This window comes from Pezoporus occidentalis, unplaced genomic scaffold (genome assembly GCF_034315485.1).
Source record: "Pezoporus occidentalis ecotype Australia unplaced genomic scaffold, CSIRO_AGI_Poc_V1 ctg183, whole genome shotgun sequence".
In the NCBI taxonomy this organism is placed as follows: Eukaryota; Metazoa; Chordata; class Aves; order Psittaciformes; family Psittacidae; genus Pezoporus; species Pezoporus occidentalis.
Genome location: NW_026913673.1, coordinates 1,631,729 through 1,648,868, shown reverse-complemented (window position 1 = coordinate 1,648,868; position 17,140 = coordinate 1,631,729). Strand labels below are relative to the sequence as shown.

The window sequence follows — 17,140 nt, the reverse complement described above, 5'->3', positions numbered from 1 at the left end:
AATGTGGTGCATGTATGGGGTGAAAGCTGTGCCTCCAGCCATTTAAAGTGGTCAGTTTTTCCACTCTCTTACCTGGAATATAGGAAGAGAGGGACGAAAGTGGCTTGAGCCCTGTGAGATTAGACACACTGTGTACACTATATATCGCACTGTCCTGCAGATTAAGCAGGTAGCTCTGACCCCAGAATGAAGGCACACTTAGCTTGTAATGGGGTGAACACGGGGGGGGGGGGAGGAAGGTGAAAAACCCCCAGTGAGACTGATCCTAATAATGTAGTAGTTACACCATGTTTGCTGTCCCCAGAGGTGACATTGCCTGCTCCTTCACAGTCCACTGCATTCACTTGTGATCCAAAAGTTGCATAGAAAATGCATTCTGTAAGCCAGAATCCTCCAGCAAACGTGAAGTGCATCGAAGCAGCTGGGATGGTGGAGTTGTTGTGCACAACAGCCTCCTTGGGCCTCAGCTACACTTCATCTGCCTGCCATCTTCATAACCCTTATCTTAACTCCTCTCAGGAGGCACCTTGAGTCCACCACGAACCGCACGAAGCCTGCCTGACCCTCAGAAGCTATTACAGCTAATAGGATGCCATCTACGTTCTGCTGTGTCGACACAGTTATCATTGTGGTAGGGACAGAGTGGTTGACATTTGGTTTACTGAAAATGTCTCCTGGGGGTTCTCTCCACGTCGAGCGGGTTATTACAGCGCTTGCATGCTTTACAGAGTCTTTGGTGGCAGCAGCTGCTGCTGCTTATTGTCTGACTGCAGGAACTTAGTTCTTACATTAAGTTTATTAGCCACTTTGGAGGCCCGCCATACTTCCTCTTAATGGCATTTCAATCACTCATCTCCTGATGCTGGTTTATCCAGCTGCAGCGAGACTGTCAATTGATGTGTTCTCACACCAGCGAGTGTGCCTGAGGGTCGCATCCTGTGGGCAGCTGTGTCCCCTTCTGCCAAGATCAGGTTTTCAAGCAAACCCTGGACCCGGAAGGGGTAATGCTGGAATCAAGCGGGCAGGTTCTGTTTCTAGTTCTGACAGTGGCTTCGTGGATGACCTTGAGCAGGTCACTCCGTGTGTCTGGGGCTCTGATCCCTCTTCTGTGCAGCAGAGCTCTGCTGTTGGGAAGTGCCTGTCAAAATCAGTCATTTAGTATTAGGAGTATTTAAGTTTTTAACCTATGTAGGAAAGCTTTAGTTTTAGATACACAAATAGAAGCCTAAGCTTCCCTCGCTGTGTGCCCAAATGCCTGCTGCTTACCTGTAACACAAAGAGCATGCCTTACCTTTGCTATTGCAGCCTTTGCAGTCTTCCTTACACAGTTTCTCTGCAGCTTCCTCCCTACATGATGTGCTTTAGCATGTTTAGTACTAATGTTGAGCTTAAATTTCCCTCTGCTGTAATTTGGGTCTGTTAGGAACAGATTCTTGCCTCCTCTTTGCAGCAGCACTTCCACATTTGGGCATTCTTGCTCTGCACAGGGAAAACCTAGGTGTTACTTAACTTTAGTTTCTTTCCTTTCCTCCCTGCTTTACACCGTTTGTGTTTCCATCCAGACATAAAACATACTCAAAGTCCTGGAGTGGCCAGTGTCTGAAATGAGCCCTCTGTAGGTGTTTGGTTCAGCTCTCCCAAAATGAAGACACGTGCAGCTATCACTCATTTTTTAAATCACAGCCACTCTCTAGGGGTCACTTCACATCTCTGTTTAAAATGCCTCTGCACTTGCCATGGGCCATAATACCTTTGTAGCAGCACACAATGTATAGACAAGGCAAGAAGAATACAACATCTGCTTTAAAGTGCAAGTGAATTAAAAAGAAAGGACAAGGCCTGTACGCATGAGAGGGAAGCATTAATGAGAACAGCTTCCTTTGTGAGAGAAAAAGGTAATTTTATTGTTTGCAAGTGTGAATTACTAGATTGAAAATGCAGGTATACACTTCACAGGATGTGATCATGCTCTGAGCCATTTCCTTTCTTTTTCTGGTCAGGCATTGTAAAAGCACGACCCCAAAACACATACACATCTGAACAGCGGGGTTCTCTGTTGTGGTATGAGGAGTTTTAGTGTGTCGGTGAGCTACATATAGAAAAGGGCTGTAGAAAACAGAGCTGGCAGAACATTTCCTTTGAATGAAGGTAGATTCCTGGGAAGTGCCAGTAAATGCCAATGCAGATGTGGGTGGGCAGAAGCTATGTGGCACAGAGTGGTGTCATTCTGGTTCTTCGTTGGCTGTGCGAAGTCCTCACACCTCCTGATGAATGCACAAGCCCTTTGTCACTGGGGCAGAAGCAGAAGGGAGTTGTCTGAGACTGTTGTCTTGCTTTGCTTGCTGCATGTGGGATACCCAGGATCTGGCACATCAAGTTTGTCATTTCACACTGCTGCTGGCTGGAGAAACAAAGAACAGATACGTGTGAGGAGAAGCAGCCTGAGCACTGCATGGAGAAGAGGATGAGCAGTCACTCCAGAATTGTTTTACAGCCTGAATTTGAGAAGGGAAATGTCCACGTATAATAACTGCCTTTGTCAACATCACTGCCACATTCTTTCTTATTCTTGCTGCTGGTTGGAATAATAGCATTTGTGCAGGCAATTAATCTTCCACTTGCCAGTTTTTCATGCACCCTACACATGGGCATGGCTGTTTAACCTTGTGCTCACATATATTATGTTGTAATGTGTGGGACACTGGTGGCCTCGAGCCCTCCTCTGTTTTAACCCCTCTTTGGTAGTATTTTAAAACCTGCACTGGGAAGTGATTTTTATGGTTATCTCAGGGTATGTGTTTATAGACTTAAATACAGTTATTGTGCTCTTGGGCCCAGGTTTTTGTAATTGGGCCAAGGTCATCACCATGTAAATGGACCTACCTTAAGACAAGGAAGCTGGAGGCAAAGGCTTGAGTGTAAGTGCACTGTGGTGATTGTCCAGAGGAGAGGGCTGGTGTCTTGGGCAGGAATTACCCAGGATTAGAACAGAGTTCATCTCTCTTTGGTGGTGATTTCACCTGAGTTTGAGGGTGGCTTCCCTTGAAATCCTTTTTGTCCCATCTTCATGACCTGTGGTACTTCACTGATCCCATTGCTCCAAGGTCTGGTGTAATCTTTAACACAGTCATCCTTCAGTATCACCGTGTGCAGCAGAGTTGGGAAGATTCCAGCCTTTTCTGGTTTACCCTTTGGGAAATGCAGCACAGATCAATCACAGCCCGTATCTCCAAAGGTATTTGGGTCCAGAAATCCATGAGTCAAGAGCCTCAGTGACTTGCCAAAGGTGACACGGCGGGTCTGGGCTAGAGCTGTAGTTAAACGGGATCTTGTGAGCCTTCAGCTGGCCCAGCTTGGAGCAGCCTCGTGTTTTCAGGGGCTCAGATACCTGTGCATTCACAGCTCCTGTGCTGGGTAGGTGTATTTCTCTGTGTTCAAGCTGAAGGCCCACATAGAGCATCTTTTCAGCACACACACAGCTGCTGCATCTGCAGGAGTGCACCCTGTGAGCAGCCTGGTTGTGGCAAGGTCAGGTAAAGTCTCTCTTCCTGGGATGAGCTGTGTGTGGGTTTTGGTTTTGTTCTGCCTCTCTGTCAGCTTTGATACATAGATCCTCAGATCTCTGCAGTGTACCTGTGTGTGAAACAGAGACTAAACACAGACACTTTAAAAAGTGTAATATCAAATTACTGCTAAGTCAGGTGAGCATCATGATTTCACTTCTGGAGGACAGTAACTTGCAGGTGAGGCACCCTTTAAGGACGCAGATGTTTGGTCCAAACACCTTTATCTCCCAGGAGGACTCAGGTTATTCTGACAGGTAAAACAAGATTGTGCAAATATGCAACAGTGATCTAATCAGCTGGAACAACAGCAATATTTTAACTGGCGCTACCTTTTAACAGCATCATTAAGGGCTCTCATTACTCTTTTATTAGAGGCTCACTCTATTTCTTATCAGATTACAGAATGAACATAACTCATGGCACTGATTTGATCTCTTGTTAAAGAGGATTACAGCTTTGCATTAACTTGGATTGACACGGTTTATAATTTGCTGTTGATACACATGCTGGCGGTGTCACATGTTTGACCCCCTCCCCACAGCACCGCCGAGGAAAAGGACACCCATACATCATCATTAAAGATGGCACCAGTGCAGGAATGGGAGGGAAAAGGAGGCTTTTCTGCAGTAAAGTCAGGCAGGACAAAAGAGACATGTTCTCAAGTGCAAGCTGGAGTTCAGGACAGGATTTATAACTGGGTGAAGAGGGGGGAGAATATATCAAGCTTTTAGTGAGGTTGCTTTTTGCCTCAGCAAATGGGTCTTCATTATGGAGGAGGACTTTGCATCTCTTATGAGCCAAATTAGGGGGAAGAAGTTGGCTGTGGTGGGACTGCGTCAGACCATGCATTTCTACCACAATGTGAAGCCCTTCCAGGAGCTGGGGAAATCTCCCCTGCTCTTCCCAGACCTCTCCACACTGGGTTGTCACCAGTTCATGACCTGGTCCCTGCCCTCAGGCAGCGTTGGTCATACACCACGAGCTGATGGTTTAGCTTGGCCAGATAGCCTCTGTGCCTGTGGTGGCACTTCCCTTATTGTCCCTGGTCTGTGGGAACCCCAGGCAACTGGGACTTCAAGACAGGGCTGTGTGCCAGTGTTGTGGCTCCCTTCTTCCAGCTCCCATGTACTGCCCATGCCTTGTCTCTCCACACCTCTTGTAGTAGGCTTTGTGTTTCAGGAATCACTGCCTGAAATCCCACAGCCAAGGGCAAGGATTTAAGCCCCTGAATCCACAAAGGCCATCCCATTGGCCTCAAGTCATGCTTGATAGAAGAGCATCCAGCCCACTCTTGTTCTTGCAGGAGCAGACCAGTGCCTGCTGGGAAGCTGAGTTAAGACACAGATTATCCAGCTGCCAGCAAGGTTTGGATTAGAGCATTTCCCTTGGATTCAGGCAGGATGTTGTGTATTTTCCCCATCAGCATTCTCACTCTTGGACTTAGTGCAGTTGCTTTGTCACAGTGTCTCTTTCTGCAAGCAGAGGGGGGTACGTACTAGGAAATCCTGGTATTAAAAGATTAGTTTACTTATATGACATAAGAGTTTAATATGAAAAAAAAAAAAGGAAAGGTTGGTGAGATACCAGCCTTGAACTTAGCTCACTTTGTACTTTGGGTATTAAAACACCATGAGACTAGATTAATGGAGGAATTTGGGCTCTGGGATTGTCAATCCAATGCATTCACCACGACAGAAGTCCCTGAAAGGAAGCCAAGCTCTTACTTCTGGAACAACTAAACCAGCAGCTTCTGGGACCGTGTTGGTGAAGAAGAGTTATTCTAAGTTTCTGTAGACCCAGCCTGGATGATGGGTTGCCCTGCTTTGTATTGGCTTTGTTTTGGGAAAGAAAGGGAGTAGTGCTGACGTGGAGGGCCATTTCTGAGTGTGCAGTGCTCTGAGGTTTGAGGGGAAGCTGTTGTTCTTGGCATGAGGTGTGGGTATGAGGGTAGGCTTCCTGCCTGGGCGCTGTAGCCTCTGGAAGAGGCCCCTGGAATGGCAGGGACCCCCTTGAGGGATGTATGAGCTCTCTTGGGGAGGTGATGTAGCCTACTGCACAGCCTGAGTTCACTCAGGGACTTAGTGCATGGGGGGACGGAGCCTTAGACCTGAGCTCTGCTGGGAACCAAGAAAAAACCCACTGTTGTCCTGTGAAACTCAACCTGCTTGGCTTGACTGTAGGTCCTGAGGCACCATGGCCTTGGTATCATTCTGCCCTTTGTGTATCATTGTTTGGTGGATTTTACCCTCCTAACCTTTGGCTTTGCCTTAGAAGTCAGCTCATGTAGATGCAGTTAAGGATCCCATATTGCTTTTAACCACGGTTGTTAGAAAGGCTGGCATTTGAATGAGGAGCTGTTGTATGTTTTGAGGCTGCAGTAGTGAAGTGGGATACGTGACCCTGGCTAGTGCCAGTGGGCTGAAATCATCGTGTCCCAGCATTTGATGTTTGACATCCCATGTAAGACGACAGGCGCTTCTGTTATGGAAATTTCCTTTTTAAAGGGGAAAAAAATAACCTGTTAAGAGCTGCAAGATGATTTGTCATCCTCCCTTTGTGAGACAATTTGTCTTCTCCTGCATCAAATCTGTTATAAAACAGGCAAGCTGTGAAAGAGGGAAATCATCCTAGGAATATGGGATGTTAAGGTACACAAAGAATGGTCCCCTCCGTGCGCCTACGTGCACGTCTGCAGGGCACTTCACGTGCAGCATTACAGTGGCTGCTCTGCTCGAATACCTGTCTAAAAACAAAGAGTGGGAAGGCAACATTTTATGGATTTCATGGGGAAATGAATGCTGCTGGAAGGCATGCCAGGGGAGCAGCCTTCTGCACGTCCCTGTGTTTTGCTGCTTCTGCAGCCACTTGTCCCCACCTTTTACGCTTTGTGCTGTAAAAGCTCAGATGAAAACGTGAATGCTGAATGCTGTTAGGATCAAAATCAGGATGAGAGAAGTCCCAAACTCAGGGCTGGTCAGTAAACAGATGGCTGTGTGCTGGTGTAAGGGCGAAGCGTGTGGAATTAGTGACAGAGGTGGCAGGTCTGAACCTAGGGTCTTGTTAAGTTTGGGGTGCGGTACCTTGAGCAGCATCTCCATCCTCTCCTCCCTGCCCCGTCCCCAGATGCAGCCTCACAAAGTGTGTAGAGTCCCTTTGTTTAGGCAGGAACCAGCTTTCTGAAGTACTTATAAATCTCGTGCCTGCTCTCAGGAGACAAACCAGAGGTCACATGTCACCTGTCATAATTTAAAGCCGTGGGGCTAAAAGCATTTGCACAGACTTGGAGGACCCGATCCCGACCTGCGTGAGCGAGGGGGAATTGCGGCAGACCTGTCTGGATCTCCTTCAAGCGCCGGGCACGGTGATGGGAGCCGTCTGGCTGGGTAATTTATAGCTGGAGTTGCACGCTCCGGGTTTGGGCCGTGCTGGGAAGCGAGTGAGAGAGTGCCATCTCGTGGGCCTGCATCCCGGGCAGCACCGTGTCACCGCGCTGCCGCCGGACACGGATGTGGGTACCATGGCAGCACCATGGCACCGCGCACAGCGCTCGGCTCTGCCAGTCAGGCCCCCTCGCTCTCAAAGACAAGGGTGTTTTAATTCTCCTTCAGTGATTGCTGCTGCTTGTTTTGTTCTGCATCATCGACCGTACCATGGGTTTGTTGCTGGGGAAATAGAGGAGCAGGGAGTGCGTGTTGGAAGGTGTGTGGATATGGAGCCAGATCCACACCCCGCTCATGCTGATGTAGGGTACTGCTTTTTGACTAGGAATTGAAAAATAAGGGGCTTCAATTTGTTTCATCTTCCTGGGAGCCTGCTCTGTTTGCTGGGCACCTGGTCATCTGAATTTCATACCACTGGCTAAAAGATTTCTTAGGATACAGACAGAAAGTTTTCCAAGGAAGTGATCCACAGCCAGCTTCAGTTTTCATCTGGGGTGTGTGTTTTTCATCCCCCCTTTCTTCGGGGGGGGGGCTGTCATGTTCTATCTTTCTATCTTTTGTGAATTAAAAACTCATTGGTCCCAGTGGAGGGTGTCAGGGGGATTGGAGTAGGTACAGTTCAGTATTGCTTGTGGCATATTCTAAATTATCCTCTTAATTTGGGGCCTGGAAGAAGTAAAAGGTACATGGGGAAAGGTACAGAAACCTGCTGGAGGGCATTTGTAGTAAACCAGGCCAGCAGTGACTCAGGAAGTGATGTTGTATTAATAACACTTGGAAAAAACCCACCAGAAATGGAATTTTCCTCCTTAATATTGTTCTTCTGCTCGTTTACAGAAGTGTATTTAAACCCAAGAAGTAAGCTGGCTATAATTAAGTGGCCTAGCCCACCATCAGCTGTTCTCCCCTTCCATGTGCACTTAGGTGTTTGTTTTCCCTGTTGTGTATTTGGTGGAATAGTACTGCTGCAGATGGGCAAAGGAACTGCTAACAGTTTTAATGATGTATATTTTGATGATTCATAGATTGATCAAATGTGCTGTTGCTATTAATATTCAGCCAGGGCCCTCTGGCCCTTGGTGTGTGTGTTTCCTTGCTGTCTGTCGCAAGGATTTTGCCTGTGTGTAGCAGCAATAGCTGGGATTGGAGGGTGGTGAGGTCCATTGGTCAGTTGTACACCACTGATAACTGTCTGAAGTAACTGCTCCTTTCATTTGATTTTTTTAAAGTCATGTTGTCGATATGAAATCCGTCAGGTTGAATGCTGAGGAGCTGGTTGGCATCCCTGCAGTGCTATGGAGTGGTGCTGAGCCGGGCCTTGGCACCTCTTCCCTGCACAGGCAGATCCTTTGTCTGCAGAGCGCACATCAGGGGCTCCTCACAGCCCTGAGCATTGCTGTGACTGTGCCAAGGGCTGTGCAAGTGTTAGAGCTGTGACTGGGAAGACAGTCAAGCTGCTGGCTTGAGGTTTGCATGGGGAATGCCCTCCCGGGGGTCCACAGCATGGCCAGGGTGCAGGGACATCCCTTCTGTGCTCTTCCCACACAACCGAGGTGGAAATAGCACCAAAACCAGGACTGTTTTCACAGTGCAGGGAGCAGAATAAAGCACCTCCCTCACACACACCTTTTGTCTCAGGCTGCTGGTGCATTGAGAAAGGGCTGTGCAAAGTTTCTAGGTGCTGAGTGCCCATGGAGTGAGCCCTAGGGCTGGGAAAAGGGGGAGTGCTTGGGCACAGCGCTCCCAGAGCATCCAGCCCATGTGCTGTCCTCAGCCCTTGGAGCCAGCTCTGAAGACATGCATAAATAATGAAGGCAAGGTAGTTACACACACATGTTTTATGGCAAATGGCTGTGTGGTTCCTGATCATTTTTTCCAGAAACAGGTTTTATGATAATATAGTAAAAATATTAAATTAGAAAATGCCTCACTAAGGGTGATAAAACCTTACTACAGTGGAAATAGGTAATTATCCCCTCTGCAGCCTAAATGACAGTTTAAAAGAAATAAAAATGTTAGTGCTCATTACTTGCTTTTGTAGGTTGCAATAAAGGGTAAGTTAAATTTTAATTCAAGGAAGACCCCTGTATCGACCTGCTTCTTCCACACTCTCTACCTGAGGTGTAAGTGCTGTTAATTACTCGCATAGGTTACTCCTCAGCACATTGCTAAGACCAGCACCTCTTTGTGCTGAAGTCCCCTTTCCTTTACCCAGAGGTAGCAGGCTTGCAGCAGGGTGGGTTGCTTCAGCTCAAGTCTGGTGTTTAATACATGTGGGTGGAGGAGAGAAATTTTGTATGTTTTAACCAAAATCCAGGTTCATTATGCATAGCCTTAAGGGGGCTGAAAGTATTAAAATCCACACTTACCCTGGTGAATTGAAACAGAGACAAGGTTAAACCTGGAGGATTGATGAGTTTTACTCTCTGCATGGTTAAATCCTGCTGAGGGGAGATGCTGTAAAAGGAAGGTAGCCCAGATGATGAGAAGAGGGGGGGAAAAAGATTGTGGGTTGGGGTATTTCCATTCAGGGTGAAACATTAGTTCTCTTTCAGGATTTACCTGATTCCCCTCCTTCTCCTGCTGCTCTTTGATAGTGTCTGCCCATGCAGTGTTATTATCCAAGCAGCTCCACTTGGATTTTGACTTAAACAGAGGTTACCAGCCCAGGAGGTTGGGGCTGCGGGGTGCTGTGAGGTGCAGGGCTCCCTGCCTGTGGCTGTGGGTGCAGCCCCCCCTTTGCACCCATGAGACCCAGGGTGTGAATGTCAGATTCAGTTGGTGCTGGCAGCGTTTCTCTGCTGGTGAAGATAAATTCTTGCTTGAATTTCTCTCCCTGGGCCCTGCTTGCTTGGAAAACGGCTGTTTATGTAAAATCTGTAGGGTTGGAGCAAATGCTGCAGTGATCCCTGAACTCTTGTACCCATCAGGAGGCTATCAGGAACCCCAAAATGAACACAAAACAGAGGGGACTGGTTCTCCACCAGTGGGAAAGGCCAGGGTGAGCTGCAAAGAAACATTGCTTTTGCCAGCTCACCAGGAAAACACCAAAACTCCTGTTTCTGTGGTTGGTTTCTGTGGCGTTCCCCAGAATGTGCCCATTGTTTTTGAACTTCTTTGAATGTATAAGAGAAGGGTGTATGTAGAGGAATTGCAGGCAGGAGCCCCTCTGTGCAGTGGAGGTGATGTTTGGGAGGAATTCCCCTTGGAATGCTGCAGAATGCCTTTGAGGTGTGCTTGGCAAGCAGTGAGAAGGTTTGAAGCTTGTTATCTGTGAGTGAGGCTTGTGGGCAAAACAAAAGTGGTTTCTGTTGCTCACTGGCACCGAGGTGCAGGGAAGGAGAAGGCTGCATCCTATGGGAGAGGTAACAGCACATAGCAGAGGGAGGGGAGCAGGAATGAAAGTGGGATGTTTCCCTGGAAGTGCCCGAGCTGCTCAGCCTCTTCCAATGGGGTTTGTCAGCTTTGGCCACCTGCGTGTGAAACGATCTCCTATCAAAGCACCACTTTGAGCATTCCCTCTCTGCTCCCGGCACGTGAACCCCGCTGCTGGCCGGGGATGCCATCGATCGCAGCGCCGGGGGAAGCGCTCGTTGCTGTAATGAGGGGGTCTGAGCCGAGGGGGCAAAGCCGGGCTGAGGGCTGTGATTGTCAGAGGACAAAACAGCAGCATTCTGCATCTCCCTTCTGAGCACTGACACAGCCTTAAGGTCACATTGTCCCCAGTGCCGCTTGCCACCTGGTTTCTCAGTTGAAACAGCAAAAGTGAGTTGCATTTATCAGATAAGAGTCAGCAAAGATGGAAAATGGTGCAGGTTTGGGTAAGGCGTTCCTCTCCCTCCTCTTTTTTTCCTTTGAGGTGTCAGTACTCACAGCTTTTTGTGCATCAGCCCTGTTTTGTAGAGGTGTTCTGATTTGGCATTTGTGTTAAACTTGCCATAACCCCTGTGCTCGCTCCCAGTGTAACACACAAGCTCCAGCTGGGGTTTCACACTCTGTACACACAAAACACAACATCAACCATTTTGTCATATAAGGAGATGGGCACGTCCCTCACCAAAGCCTCATTTGCTGAGGGTAGAGCAGTGATGGGTTAATTAGCTGCTAAATGAGAATTAATGGGAGAGATGTGGCCCTGTGAATGAGGATGGTGGCTTGTCTCAGTGGTCCATGTGTGTCTGTCCATCCTCCTGCATCGCCAGAGCTGATACTTGGTTCCTTGTCTTCCTGGGATTAATGGCTGGCGTTTTGCTGCCATCAGACCTCAGAAGTTCCCTCTTTCTCGAGGCTGACAGGTAACTTTCTGCAGTGGAAGCATCTGCAGACAGTTTTCAAACCAGTTGCCATCTCTTATTGATCCGTGAAGGAGCAAAGCATCAAAGCAGCCCCTAGCGAGGGTGGTCCCTGTTGTAGCCTCCATTGAGGCAGCAGCTGAAATCACAGTGTCTGTGTCAGGTCTGGATTTCATCCTTTGAAGCCATGTTTTATGCAGTCTTGAGCAGTGGAGAAGTCTCTTTCCTCTTGTCTGTGATGACAGTTTTCCAGGAGCAGCTTTCCCAAGTGCTGGCCCTGATGGACCACTGAGACACTGGCCGCCAGCGATGCATCAGTTGGTTACTGCTCTGAAAACCTGGTGATGATCAGTGTGTTCTGAAGGAAAAACCCCATCCTCCCTGTAACCATCACTCCACTCATGTGTGCCTGGCACACCAGCCTTAGAAAATAAGGCTCTCCCAATGCGTTTCCCTTGATTTCCAGATACCTCTGATTTATAAACATGCTCTCTCCTTTCCCCATCTCTCATCTCAGGCTACTTTGGTTCTAAAAGTTAAAGATAAATACACCACCAGCCCACTTTGTTCTTGTAAAAGGGAAGCTTGCTCCTGTTACCAGAATTGCTGCCTGGGTGCTATTAATTGGAGTCTTGTTGCTGGGTTGTTTTCGTTGTTTCTCAAGTACTGTCAGGTCCAAGACAATGTATGGAAACTGAATTATAGTCCCATGTAGATGCGTGGTTGAATCCTCCTCATGGCTCTGTGGGCTCATACAGCCTATTAAAATATTCAATCTTGGTTTCTTACTTGACAAGCCTGTCTGTAAAGGGCAGACATAGAGAACACCTCATTCTCTGGAGACACGGTACCCAGGCACACTGAGGTGTGTACATACTTGCCTTGTGCATGTGATTGGTCTTAGGCAAGTTCTCCCCTTCGCCCGTTATTTGGTAATGAAGATTGTTGAATGCATTTTTAATTACTCATGGCCTTTTCATTTTAAGGAGGGGATGGGTTTGCAGCCTCCTGCTTCCATTTTGACCTTGGAAAGTAACTTGTCCCCCTCCTTCCTCTTTTCCCCAGGACGGAGCTTTATCGTTCGCTCTTTGGGAAGATCTCCAATCCCCAAGAACCGGAGCAGAATTAGCAGGGATTGACCACAGAAGCGGGTTCCTCTCCCTGCACTGGACACTGCCCCATCTCCTGCCGTCTCCTTGGTCTGGGCTGCTGCTCGTCTGACCCAGAGCAAGGTCTCTCCAGCTGCTGGTTTGTTGCTATAAAACCCCACTGAAGGAGCATTCGATGCAGTTTCTGCTGAATCACACAGGCTCAGAAAGGAGAGCAGGGAGGTTCAGCTTGGCTGAACGCCCTCTCTCTGCCTTGAAAATGAACTCTGCTTCCTCCCAAAGACAATCCAGCTTTAACTGTTCTCTTTGAAATTCCTGACCTTGATTCTGCAAGCTGGGCACAGCGTTCTGCCAGGGGGACACACACGATTCAGAGCAGAGGGACCACCAGCCCCCCCTGCAATCAGGTCACCCACGTTTGTATTAAATCCGTAGAGATTTTCATTTGGGAGATGGGGGGATTGCTGGAGCGTGCTGTTCTGGTGGCTGGCTGCATATCTGGAATGTGTGACTTTAGTTTTCAGCGAGTCAAGAGGATTTAAATGTCATTTACATAATTAACATGGCCTTAAAACAGAGAAAAGGTGCTCTCGCTTGCAGGCAGCCAGAGCTCCCTGTTCACACTGTTTCTCAGTGAGCTCTCAGTGCACACAGGGATGTTGGCTGACTGGTGATGAGCACAGCACTGGGGTACATCTGGGGCTGTTTGCTGGTGAAGTCCAGCACTGATCCTGTGCACTGAATCATTTCTGCCAATCATGACCCTGAGCCGTCCTGTCTTCACCATCACCATCACCCGCTGCTGGGGGATGCCAGCGTGGGTGTAAAACTGGCCGGAGGAGAGGACTCATGTGAGGGGCTTGTGGGGTGTTCATATCCAAAGGGCAGAAGCTGGGAATTAAATCCCTGCAAGGGGGATCTGTCAGCCTGCTGTGATCAATCTGCAGTGAAGGTTATCTTGCGTAAATAATCGGTGCATACATGTGTGTGTACGAGGGCCGTTGCTTGTGGCCACGTGAACTGAGCTTTGTTTTGTGTGTTTTGAGCAATCCAATTAAAATGCGTTGTAACCTGGTGATCCAAGTGTGGTCAGGGCAGGAAACCCCACCAGCACGGTGTCACTTCACCAGCACTGCTTTGCCCATCCCCGTGTGCTGGGGGCTCTGAGGACACCCGCCACGCAGCATGGGAGTGTAAAGGCTTGCAGTTGCATTGACGTGTTTGTTGACCGTTTCTGAACTCCATGGGAAGGTCGGCTGGATTTTTCCCTGCCCATTGGGCTACAGGATCTCACTTTAGTTGTTCTTTGTTCCTAAATAAACATGCATTCTGGTTTTAAATGTGTAACAGGTTAGGTCACAAGGAAGGAAGCCCAAGCCATGAACTCTGCTTCAGGTGAGACCCTGTGCACAGGAGATGATCCCACTTTGTATCTCCGTGTGGGGATTGCTCCTGTCCCTCTGTTCCTGTCTCTGCTTGAAAAGGGCTGTGCTGCAGCACAGGTTTATCCTTCTATCCCCTCAGAAGGCTTTCTCAGTCCCCACAGCTGTCTGCAGACCTAATACTAATTAATCATTTTTGCACCTCATCATTACAGATTGAAGTCTTGGAGTCACCTGCTTCCAGTAACTGGCTTCCTAACACCTCCAGTGATGTATGGGGAGAAAAGAGCCCTCCACAGCAAGAGAGACCCAGCTCAGCTGCAGAGACTTGCCTGGAACCAGTTGCTGTGTGAAATCACAGAGGGTTTGAATGCTGTTTAACAGCAGAACAGGTACACCTGTGTGTGGGGATGGGTCTGGCTGGGTTCTACCACCCTGCACAAAGCAGATCCTGCAGCTCCATGTGAGGGGCTGCTCACAGAACTATTCCTTTGGGAAAGGGGTTTCTTTTGTGACTTGCTGTTTTAAAGCAGGGCATAAAAAGTGTGGTAATGCTGCTAAACCCAGCTCCTCCAACTGCTGCTCCCAGGAGCTCTGCTGCCTTTCTGCCCTGTCTTTAGGGAGCTGCTGGCTCCAGAAGCCATCAGAGCTTTTCTCTTCCCTGTTCCTCCCCGGTGCTGGTCCTCACCCCTCTGGATCGATGCAGGGAGCGGCAGCAGCATGGGGCAGGCTCCAGCCCTGTGCAGAATGGAGCATTTTTCTTGGCTTTAGAAAATAAGCAAGTGCCAAGGTGAGTATTGACTTTGTGTGGAAAACATGCGGATCATGGATGAATAAATCTTGGTGCTTGCTCACAGCGGAGCAGGAGCTGCAGCTCGCAGGGAAGTGCATTGATTTCTCCTGTTCTTCCCCCCCCTGCAGCTCTCTGGTCAGGATTTGCCAGGTGGAAAACACACTGAATGTCACCGTTGGCTCCTCTCTGCTCCCTTTCTGTTGCTGATGACCTTGTGCACAGCAAGAGAGCCCAGCAGCACTGCTCGTCCCTCTGTGAAGGTGCCGGAGTCACAGGTAAAGCAACATGCAGGGAGCTGTGGGGAGAAGGGCCCGGAGGCTCCATGGCTGCAGGGAATGGCTGATCTTTAAGCCACCAGTGCTGGGATATGGTGAGTAATCCCGTGTTCATTGGTGAGCCAGTTGGTTTAGTTTAGGCTGATGCCTGTCAGCGGCCTCCTCTTGGTGTAACCATCATCCAAGGCACCTCCTGGCAATGGTTCTGTCCTCTGTCTATCCTCCATTAGTTCCAGCTCCCCAGCAGACACCGGTGTCCCCACCCCTTGAACTGTACCTGCACTGATTTCTCAGCAGCAGCAAAGCTGTGTGGTCTTCCAACATCATTAAAATCTCATGGTTTAATAACCACCATTCTGGAAGGCATCAAGGGAAGTAAATCGGCTGCTTCCAGAGTTGGTGGTGGTGGAATGGGTTCATGCTGCTTGCACTGTCAGTGCAGGCATTAAGGGTGTTTAACAGAGAACACCATGGCCCTGACCTACTCTTGGTTTGCTGTGCTGGCAGGTTGTTGGGGTGCTGCTGGTGCTGTGCCACCCCTTTCTGCTTGACTCCTGTGTCCTTTACACTCCTAGCACCAGGGCATTCCATGTTTTACCCTTTTTTCCTGTTTGTGAGTGGGAGCTGGCTGTAGTGTTAAAGGGTAACACAAATGCTTTACATCTGATAACTGCTCATTCGCATTGTTCGAGGAGATAAGTCAAAGCCCTACTAAGCATGCTTTTGAATTCACTTATCAGTGCTTAACCAGCCTTTTCTCCTGCTGTCCCCTGTCACCACCTGGGTAGGGGCTGCATGGGGAGAACCTGGACTGGCAGTGCCCGCTCACGAGTCCCGTTTCATCTGCTGATGGTGCTGTTAAGAGCAGGGCTTTACTCCTGCTGTCGGAGCGGTCGCTCGCCTGGATTGGAGTGTGCTGCAGGAGGAGGTGCAGCCTGTGTAATCCCTGAGCAGCAACGCAGCAGAGAGGCTCCAGAGGTGACGTGCCCATGCCCAGCAGTGGGATGACACAGCTCTGCCCTCCATGAAGACACAGGTAACCAGGATGATTCCCACCCAGTTTTCCTCACGCTGCCAGTTAACAGCAAGGGAGATGCCTCACACACCACCCTCCACCCCACAGGCTGTTAATTCATGATACAGCTGCTAATTAGTACCTACACAAACGGGCGTTACACCTTTGCCAGACATTGCAGAGCAGCTACGCAGTGGATCGGGGAACGATGCGTGCGATGGGAGGGACACAGAGGGGCTGTGTTAATCCTTCCCCCCCACCTTCCAACAGCAAAGAATTTCAACTTTCAGACAAACAACTTCATTTACAAGTGTGTCTCTAATTAGCTGCAGAATTAGTAAAGCCGAGTTTTCCCCCCATAGATCGGCCGGAGCCCCGGGGGAGGCTGGGGAATAGAGAGAATCGCATTTCCAATTATTTTGTTGAATTGCTAATTTAGTTATTGTGCCGGCTGTAATTGTGATGGGTATTGGGTGTGCAATTCAATTTGGTTTAAATATTTGTGGGAAGGCTGAGCAGTAATGGAGCTGACCTATTTCATGGCCCACATTGAGAGAAGAGACTAAAACAAAACACAGCACCAGAGCCACAGTTTGCCTCCGTTTGTATTTTTGATGTTTCTCATCCCTCTTAAGACTGTTGCTGCAACAAAAGGTTTGCGTTAAAAGATGATGGCACTTTGATCTTGGGCTTTGGAGAGCTCGCAGCTTTGGTGCTGCTTTTCGTGGGGGTTTAATTGTAGATATTTTAGGCTAAAGAGTTTTAAATGTGTTTCTGGAGTTTGGGGGCTGGCCCCTTGTGTGTCGCTCACCCCCCCCCCCGTTTTAACTGTCAGGATTCTGGGTTGAAAAACAACTGCTGGAGTTGTGTTGGGAAACGTGCCCCCATTTAACATCACAGGAATGCCTTTAAGGTGGGGAACTGCCAACAGGTGTCTGTGTTATCACCCTCCATCCTGGTGCTTCCTCTCCAGGGGCTCCTGTTGGCCAGGTCCAAGGCCACCATCCCACCCCCTTAAGGACAATCACTGGGTGTTTGCTCACTGTTCCAGTCACTGTCTTGTTAAAGATGACAGTAAATCAATGGAGGAGGAACAGGACCCGCTGACGCCACGCCGGGATGGTGGCGGTGGGCTGGGAGTGAGCCGGGACAGGGGGGACACATCGACACTGCAGGCAGCAGAGCTGTAATTCATTCTTTTATTAAAAGAAGTTGAGGTAAGTGAAAGACTTCAGCACCAGCAGAACCGTGCGGCCCGGGGGCAGCTC

At 48.9% G+C, this 17,140-nt stretch overlaps 1 protein-coding gene across 3 annotated transcripts in view; it reads left to right on the top strand.

Moving 5' to 3' along the window:
* The window catches only part of AATF (apoptosis antagonizing transcription factor), a 51,221-nt gene extending 34,668 nt beyond the window's left edge, over positions 1-16,553 (top strand). Inside the window, exon 12 of one of the 3 annotated variants that reach the window (XM_062615773.1) lies at positions 14,005-16,553. In XM_062615773.1, coding sequence (XP_062471757.1) covers positions 14,005-14,170 — 166 coding nt within the window. In that variant the 3' untranslated portion in view covers positions 14,171-16,553. Of the gene's footprint in view, positions 1-11,815; positions 11,884-12,363; positions 13,486-14,004 lie in introns of those variants that run through there. The other 2 variants (XM_062615771.1, XM_062615772.1) reach the window with 2 other exon arrangements.
* The last annotated feature ends 587 nt before the right edge of the window (positions 16,554-17,140 follow it).